General features: G+C 32.1%; 1 protein-coding gene, 1 long non-coding RNA gene and 1 other non-coding gene across 3 annotated transcripts; all 3 read left to right on the top strand.

The window, feature by feature from the left end:
- Positions 1-228: 228 nt before the first annotated feature.
- Positions 229-300, top strand: TRNAD-GUC (transfer RNA aspartic acid (anticodon GUC)). The gene has a single exon. It is a non-coding gene; the product is annotated as a tRNA-Asp (tRNA).
- Positions 278-4,860, top strand: LOC137816733 (peroxisome biogenesis factor 10). The gene is made up of 11 exons (XM_068620007.1): positions 278-596; positions 718-749; positions 840-929; positions 1,237-1,331; positions 1,441-1,642; positions 1,898-1,967; positions 2,060-2,138; positions 2,429-2,562; positions 2,702-2,793; positions 4,430-4,521; positions 4,611-4,860. Exons 1-11 carry the CDS (start codon positions 401-403, stop codon positions 4,711-4,713), a joined length of 1,185 nt encoding a protein of 394 aa, XP_068476108.1. The 5' UTR covers positions 278-400; the 3' UTR covers positions 4,714-4,860.
- A 1,918-nt stretch (positions 4,861-6,778) lies between these two features.
- On the top strand, positions 6,779-8,591 carry LOC137816732 (uncharacterized). Its single transcript, XR_011081860.1, has 2 exons — positions 6,779-6,881; positions 7,811-8,591. It is a non-coding gene; the product is annotated as an uncharacterized lncRNA (long non-coding RNA).
- Positions 8,592-8,911: the final 320 nt, after the last annotated feature.

The following is an 8,911-nucleotide window of genomic DNA, read 5'->3' as shown; positions in this document are numbered from 1 at the left end:
AATGTTAGTTATGCTCCCAACAATTTGAGTGAGGATAAAATTCTCTACTAAGATTCTTTTTCGAAGACAAAACATACAAAATAATTCAAATTAAATAAGAATTTTTAAAATATAGCTATAAAATAAATAATGCTATTTTGAAGCCCTTTTGTTTTTGGAAAAAGTATAAATATGTTATGATATTGTTTGCACTGCCTTATAGCTACTTGTTAAAGAGTATATCAAGAAGTCGTTGTAGTATAGTGGTAAGTATTCCCGCCTGTCACGCGGGTGACCCGGGTTCGATCCCCGGCAACGGCGAATTTTTTTAATTTAACTTTTCTACATTTTTTTTTCATAAATTAATAAAGGTTTACAAAACTAGCAGTGGAGGATAAGAACGTTATAAAAAAAAACGGCCATGGGGTGGGGTCACCTCGGAAGGCATGGCTCAGATTCAGGCGTCGACACGGAGGCTGGTCCGAGCACCGCCGCCACTGAGCCACGGCGATTTCCACTGGCGGCTCAGCCAGAAATGATGCGCGCCGCCGAGAAGGATGATCAATACGCCTCTTTCGTCTACGAAGCCTGTCGTGACGCCTTTCGCCACCTCTTTGGTTTCTCTCTCTTTCTTTCTTCCGTTAATATAATGCTTTTTCTTTCTTCCGTTAAGACAATGCTTCCGATTCCGAATGAAGTTTCAATTAATCGTTGTTGTTGTTGTAACTCTTGCTACAGGTACCAGAGTTGCGGTGGCTTACCAAAACGAGGTAACCTCTCTTTCCTTTAGGGCGAGATTTGCGTTTTAACACTTTGAATGTGAAGTGAGTAACCGCAGTTTCGTATTGATTCCGTCGTAGACGAAGCTCTTAGGGCAGATGCTTTACTACGTTCTGACAACTGGCTCTGGTCAACAAACCCTTGGAGAGGAATACTGCGACATCACTCAGGTTTCGTACTCGAAAATTTGAAATTCGATTGAGGATTGGATTGCGTTTTGAATTTGCATTTTATTTTTTATCCTGTTCAAGGTTTTCAATTGCCTTAACTGGTTGATTTCACTGCGAACTTTAATATTGAGAAAAAGTGTGGACAAATACGACCGATAGGATGCAAATATCTCAAAAACCTTGAGGGTGCGGTCTTATTTGCTATTACACAGTTCATTTTTTAAGGCTTTGATACTGTTGTATTCATGAATTGATTTGATGAATTCGCCTATTGTTCTTATATGAATCTTGTTGATTGGTTTATTAGGTTGCAGGAACTTATGGACTTCCTCCTACGCCTGCGAGGCGTGCCCTTTTCATTGTATATCAGTCGGCTATTCCATATATGGCAGAACGGATTAGGTTTGTTTATTGCTGATTCACTGGATGTTTACTCTTCATTCCAGTTTATGTGATTGAGCTGTGTGCCTGTCAAATTTCGTGACGACTTGATTGTTTGTTAATTCCACAGCTCTAGAATTGCTTCACGAGGCATTGTCCTTGCTGACTCAGAGTCTGCCGAGGGTTTTGGAGAAAATGCCCACAGGAGCCCTGGTTCTCAGATTTCTGACTCTGGTCCTTTATCCTCGTCGGGACAATCTGTTACAACTCTGTCAAGGTTGAAGGGGAAACTGAGTGCATTTTGGTTGCATTTGGTTCAGAGATGGCCCACGGTATATTAGTTCCTGCAGATAGTTTTCACATTAAACATGGATTTGGAAGTGAATATATTCTTCTTTGGGAAGACTTGATAATTTTTATCAGGGAATTTACTAGTTAGGTTATAATTGGCCACTCCTATGACAAAGCTTTTGTCATCCCCTTAGAATCTGTTTTCTAACAATTTGACTTAATTTAATTGGTGTAGATAAATGCAATTCTTTATATGTTTCCTTCCCCTGAATCTAGTTTTTATTCCCTGCCACCAGATGCTCCCTTTTGTTCGTGAGTTGTTGCAGTTGGCTCTTCGTGCTAACCTTATGTTATTCTACTTTGAAGGTGATTCTTTACTTGATAGGCTCATGACAGTTGTGTAATGTGGAAAATCTAAAAACAACTTTTCTAAATCTTGCCACTCCTTCATTTTGCAGGCCTTTATTATCATATATCCAAACGTGCTGCTGGCATCCGTTATGTATTTATCGGAAAAGCATCAAACCAAAGACCTAGGTAATGTCTTTGAAATTTTAAGATTTAATAAATATGTGTATAATTTGGGAAACCCCCTGAAATTGCTTTGTAAAAGGTCTGTCATATGAATGACAAATTGTGTTCTTATTCACTTGGTTTGTTTCATATCAAAGCATAAATTTGACATTTTTTTAGATGGAAATTACCTTTCTTTAGTTCCAGCTACGCAATTTAATCTATCATTTTTCATTTTAGTTGTTATTTTCTCTTCAGATTTTAGACTTACAGATCCTGTTCTCTATAATTTTGGTCTGTTTGGTCCTTGGCAGATACCAAATACTAGGAGTATTTCTGTTGATTCAACTTTGTATAATAGCTGCTGAAAGTCTCCGCCGAAGAAATTTTACTTCAATTGCTGCTTCAGTTAATCAAGCATCCTTTGCATCCCACGATAGATCAGCAGGTTATTGGTGATTTTTTATTCAATTATTTTTATTATTTTTCATTTTTGTAATTTATATATCTACCAATATGCGAGTTGGATTTTTCTGCCTTTCCAGTTAGTTATTTTCATAACCTGATTCTCTTATCATGTACTACAGGACATGGTTTACCTGTTTTAAATGAAGAGGGTACTCTGGCAACTCCTGATACTGACAGAGGAAATTGGGTCTCTGATTCTTCATCTTCTGAGGTTCAGTTCTCTCATTACATTATTATGTCCTCCCCACCCCTTTTTAATTGACAATTTTTTACTCCATGCTTGTTGCTCTGATTGAGGTAAATCAAATGAGGCTTGGTATGCAATATATTATTTGAAAATGCAATGGGATAGAATAGACACGTTTGACTTACGTAAGCTCTGGTTGGAGAAACTTCTCCATAAGTATTTCCACAGGAGAAAAATGAGAAGACAAAATGAAATTAGTTCTTTATAAGCTAAAATTAGATTATGTATAAAGTAAATTATAGAAGCTATTTAAATTAGCTTTAAGTTGATTTCATTTTTCTTTCTTGGAAGCTATGTAGCACGAATACTGAATACTGCGACATGTATAATCTCCACAATGTAGGACATGACATAGATTATATATATATATATATTGAACATTATTACAAATTATTTAAATTGACAATCAAGGTTTTTATATTCAAAATCATCTATAATCAAGATTAGTCAAATATAACAATCTAAACATATTGTCATCTAATACAAAAATGAATCTAATCTATCTATCTATCTAAAATCCAAAAAGTGAAAAGAGGATCTAATTCATTTAAGATATGTCATCCCCTTCTTGATCATCATCATTGAAAAAAACACTTTAACCAAATTTATCTAAAGACAAATTAACAACTTTAAAAAATCTCACATTATACAAAGATATGTCAGAAGAATAAATAAAAAATTCCTAATAATACATATATAATCTAGATATTCCTAACTATATTGGATCTGCTCCTTAATCTATAAACACAATAGAAACTTACACAATAAGTTTCTGAGTTTTTAAAATGTCACAGTGTTTGCCTTTATTAACATTGTGTCGGAGCCATGTCAGAACTATGTTAGAGACCCAAAAAAATGTTTTTTTAGATTGGATAATTCACTAATGCGTGTTGGACACAATGACCATTTAAGAAGTGTGTCCAAGCTTCATAGCTTAGAAATGTTAAGGAGAATTTTCATCCAACAGGCTCATAGTTGTGTTTGAAATGCTGATGTTTAATCATAGAATCAGAAGTATAAATTTTGAAATCCAAGGATAATTTTTTAGACAGATATATAAGAAATGGATTCTTTAGCAGGTGAGTATAATGCTTTTTTTTTAATTTCTTTTCGCCTGAGATTTGAGAACGCAAAAAATTCAGTTAACACTTTATTTCTTTATGTAACTAGAATCATTCAATGGAACTACTAAACTTCTTTATCAGTGCCCTTGGGAAACTAGTTAGCTAAAGCATATATAGGTGGATGGAAGTAACAAAAATAAAGGGTATACTTTGATTATATAGATATGTTTCAACTAGTTTTGTTTCTTGATGAATTAGAATTTTTATAATCGTTTTTGTGGTTACTATGTTGTGGGTTGCCCTCAACTTGTATGGGCCATAATATCAGTGCTCTTCTTATGATTCGAATTGTTCACACTTTTGGCTCTAGGTTGAATGCTGTTGATAAAGAAAACACTTAATTATTTTCATCGACAAATGCTAAGATCTATGGAATTTCACATGGCATATTTAAATAAAGAGCCTCCAGAGAATAGGTTGTTCCATCATGTCATCTCGACTATCAAGTGTTTCACAAATCCTTTTTCTATTTGCAGCATCATGCAGCTAGTGGGGTTAGCAAGTGCACACTTTGCCTTAGTAATCGTCAATACCCAACAGCTACTTCCTGTGGCCATGTATTCTGCTGGTATGTCTTGGTGCTTTCTTACTGCTTTCCTTTCCATTTGCATGATTCTCTCCCTGTCTCATCTTCTGTTTTTTATGTAATCCATTTAGGAACTGTATCACAGAATGGTGCAACGAAAAGCCAGAGTGCCCTCTTTGCCGCACCCCCATAACACACTCGAGTCTAGTTTGTGTATATCATTCAGACTTCTAGAATCAGCTCCCCTTTATGTACATATATAGAAGATAGCATCAAAGGCAACATTTTCTTCATCCTGGATCTGACAAGGACTGTATGAGAACATTTTTGTATTAGGATGTCAATAATCAATTTGATTACACTCCTGCGGTTCAAGTTTCATATTTTTTAGTATAATATTTATTGCATTGAATATTCTTGTTGTTGGAAAAAAAGTAACCATTATAATAGAACTATCACTGCATGGTGATTCTGAATCAATTGTGTCTTCCACGGCAAGTGGGGCAACTGAGATAAGCCAACAATCATGCTGCTAAATTAGTTTTAGAAACATAATAACTACTACAGTATTCGTCCGACCTTGACGGCTTGTTTTGGTTTTCCTTGTACAAGGGATGCATTTTTATTCCCAAATTGTATTTTCATTTATTTAATTTCTCGCTATTCATTGCAAATTTAGTAAGGAAGTGGAAAAAGTGAAATTGTACCAATGGAGAGCCACTTATAATAGGCCCAGTTTGGCGTATATGCGAACTGTAGGTTCCTGTATCCAACAAATTTAATACGAAATGACCAAAATGTTTTATGTAGTTTTTAAATTCTTTATCCATAATGGTTCTGGATTTTGTTTTCTGAATTATGTTTTTTAGAATGTATTTTTGGTATTTTGGAATGGTTTATGCAAAATGAGATTTTGGTTTTCCAATTTTATTTGAGAAATTTATTTTTGAAATACAAAAATCTAGATTTTATTTTTTTGAATAAATTTTTAATTCCTAAATGAACGACGGCTTTAGAATCTTAAATGTTGATTTGGTGTTGGAAGCAATTTCTGCGAGCTCTCTCTTTCTTTTAACCTTCTACTGGTCTTTGTTAAAAGAATTTTTGTTTGTATTGCTGAGGTTATGTTTGGTTAGCTAAAAATATTTCTGAGTTATTTCTAGGAAAGACTTGTTATATGGACAAATAATGACGAAGCTTGTTATATGAATTAATAAAGATATTAAAATGTTATGTTATTCAGACGTTGATTGGACAAGATCTCATTCCAATAGGAGATTGATATTGACTTCCGGATATTGTGGCTCCATCGGTGATAATTTGTGTTTTTGGAAGAGCAAGCAACAAAATGTTGTGAAAGATCTAGTGTGATCTCATTTAATTGTGTTCATTTGACTTAAATATTTACTTAAGAAATTACAATTCAGAGAGGTCACTCAAATAACACTTAAATATGATAATTATACTCTCTTTATATTAGCTCAAATGTATTAAGAGTGATTATCATTTTATCTTAAAAAATATTGGATTTGAAGATGTTAATATTGAGTTTATTAATTTAAATATCAACTAATAAATACTTTTACTAAATCTTTATAATAACTAAGATTGATTATGTCAATAAAAAGTTTAATAAATATGATTTATATGCACCTACTTTAAAAAAATATTAAATATATAAGGTTTGACTTGTATCTTTGTATTATTTATTTATAAATGAATACTCTTATGTGTTCATTGAAGTTGGTGATTTGACGTAGATAATCATATAAAAGATATTAAAATTATGTAAATTAATGATTTTTTAAAAAAAGAAAATTTTGTAAATGTGATTATTTAAATTTATATTAATGTTACTGTTTTATCTTTATATTTAAATTCTATTTATTTATTTAATTTTTTGGAAGCTTTAAATAGTATTAATAACTTTTTTGTTAACTCTATTCTAATTTTTCCTTATTTTTTACAGACTTTAAACATTTATCACAAGTACAAAGAAACAACAGTGAAGGATACATTGTAGGCCAAATGCTAATACTAACTATTTTTTCTCTCTCTTAATTTTCTTAGTGCCTTAAGACCCTAATTTGCAAGACATGTTATAAAGTTATAAATAATGCTGATATATATGTAAATAAGAATATTAATTACATTTTCCTCGCTAATTTACTTTGTGTTATTTTTTTCAGTAAATGAAAGACGCAGTAGAGAAACATACCGTACTATAAAAAAAAGTATTAAAAATTAATTAATTTATATTTACTATTTGAAAGCTAGGTAACGGCATTATCCTAGGGTTTACCGTCGCGCTCCACTATATATATTGGGATAAAGGTTAAAGCAGAAACCTCAATCGCAGGGAAATGTTCTCGATCTTTCGAATCGAAATCCAAATGACGACGGTGATGGATTCTTCCTCTCTCTTCTCTCTAATTTGTTTGTTGGTTCTATTTTCTGTAAATTTTATTTGTCCATAACCTGTTTGATGATATTCTCTCATTCTTAGGCTACAGAATTACGCTCTCGTTTAGGGTTCATTTTGGATCTCACCGGTAAAATGTTTTCTACGTCTTTTAATTTATTCAACTATTTTAATCTGTCAAATCGTTTTTTCATTTTGCTGCAATTCAAGTTCCAAAACCTAAGTCATCTTTAGAGCGAGTTTGTTCTTTATAAACACTTTCTCGTGTCTGAGGATGACGATGGTGTTTTCACATTCATTGACGCGATGTTTACTCGAGGAACGAAATGGATTGCACATTCCTTGTGCTTTTAGTGCCAATGCTACATTTCATGTTTGATTCTACAATGGTGCGTCGATGTATCTGGACATGTAAAATGCATTTTCATTTTCTGTGTTCGAAAATCGTTTTTTGTATTCTCGCATTCTCAATTAAAGATTTGATGGTTCTGATTTTGAGTACATAATGTAAGTTAGAATTATCGATTTGAAATAAGAGTTTAATTCGTGATTGCCGAGAATCTAAACCAATGAGTGTTTTTAGAGCAGTTTATTTATTAAAATGATTGTTTATTTTTGCAAACATTTTCAATAATTTTTGAAAAAAATTACGGGTTGTTTTTCCAAACTTAGTGTTAAGGATCTTGGTCCCAATACTCGATTCTAGGATCTTTTGATTGTAATGGTTTGGTTGAGAGAAAATTCATTCTAGCGCATAGATTATTGAAATATAAGCATTTTGTCCTCTTTGGCTGCATTCAATTATGAAAGTAATGTTTTTTTTTTTTGTGTTAGTCAGGCTTCTTCTACTGTACTGTTATAAATCTGGAATATATTCTCACGTTTCACGTATAATTTTTTCTTGTACAGCATGTGCTAAGATTAGCAGATACTTCTTTACATATATGAGCATTGCTATCCTCCTTGGTTGTTTCATTAGCCTTGAGGGGTTAAATAATGAAAATAATGCTTAAAATAAAGATTTGTTGGAGTTAGTCAGGCTTCTTGTGTTGTTCTAGATGTGCTTGGAGTTTGGAATATACTCCCATATTTCATAATAATCATCTTACAAACCTGCATCCGTGGTTGTTTCCTCCGTGGTTGTTTTCATTAGTCTGGAGAGAAGTTAAATAATGAAAATGATGCTTAAAATAAAGATTTGTTTGAGTTAGTCATGCTTTTTACTTTTTAAATGAAAGAAAGTCAAAGTGTTTGGATTCAGAATTTGTAGAGTGAATTTGCTAGAAAAGTTTGTATTTTTTTATAAAAGTGTAAAATGTATGTTACCAATGAGTGTTTTAAGATCGGTTTATTTTTTAAAATAATTGTTCATTTTTGCAAACATTTTCTTTTAATTTTTGTAGTTGATCAGGCTTCTTCTACTCTACTGTTATAAATCTGGAATATATTCTCACATTTCATGTATAATTTTTCTTGTACAGCATGTGCTAAGATTAGCATATACTTCTTGACATATATGAGCATTGCTATCCTCCTTGGTTGTTTCATTAGCCTTGAGGGGTTAAATAATGAAAATAATGCTTAAAATAAAGATTTGTTGGAATTAGTCAGGCTTCTTGTGCTGTTCTAGATGTGCTTGGAGTTTGGAATATACTCCCATATTCCATAATAATCATCTTATGAGTTTTTCTTTCCTCTGGTTGTTTTCATTAGTCTTGAGAGAAGTTAAATAATGAAAATGATGCTTAAAATAAAGATTTGTTGGAGTTAGTCATGCTTTTTACTTTCTAAATGAAAGTGAAAATGTTTGGATTTAGTCTATTACAGTGAATTTGCTAGATAAGTTTGGTTGTGAGAAATTTGTATTTTTTTTTATAAAAGTGTAAAATGTATGTTTACAAAATATTTGTTTTAATAAATATATGAATAATTAAATTAAAAACATAAAATTTATTCAAGTTTATTTTTTTTTAATATTTGCAAAGTTAATGTTTGTATATAAATATGAAA

The sequence above is a fragment of the Phaseolus vulgaris genome, chromosome 1, assembly GCF_000499845.2.
Source record: "Phaseolus vulgaris cultivar G19833 chromosome 1, P. vulgaris v2.0, whole genome shotgun sequence".
NCBI lineage: Eukaryota > Viridiplantae > Streptophyta > Magnoliopsida > Fabales > Fabaceae > Phaseolus > Phaseolus vulgaris.
Note: the sequence above shows the minus strand (reverse complement) of the source record. Positions and strands in the feature narration are given on the sequence as shown.

What these genes read in the sequence shown, in the direction of transcription:
- LOC137816733 (XM_068620007.1), top strand. Translation starts at nt 401, where the DNA reads ATGGGGTGGGGTCACCTCGGAAGGCATGGCTCAGATTCAGGCGTCGAC. An exon ending in AATACTGCGACATCACTCAG is followed by an intron (nt 930 to 1,236) that starts GTTTCGTACTCG and finishes TTGGTTTATTAG; the next exon opens with GTTGCAGGAACTTATGGACT. An exon ending in CTGATTCTTCATCTTCTGAG is followed by an intron (nt 2,794 to 4,429) that starts GTTCAGTTCTCT and finishes TTCTATTTGCAG; the next exon opens with CATCATGCAGCTAGTGGGGT.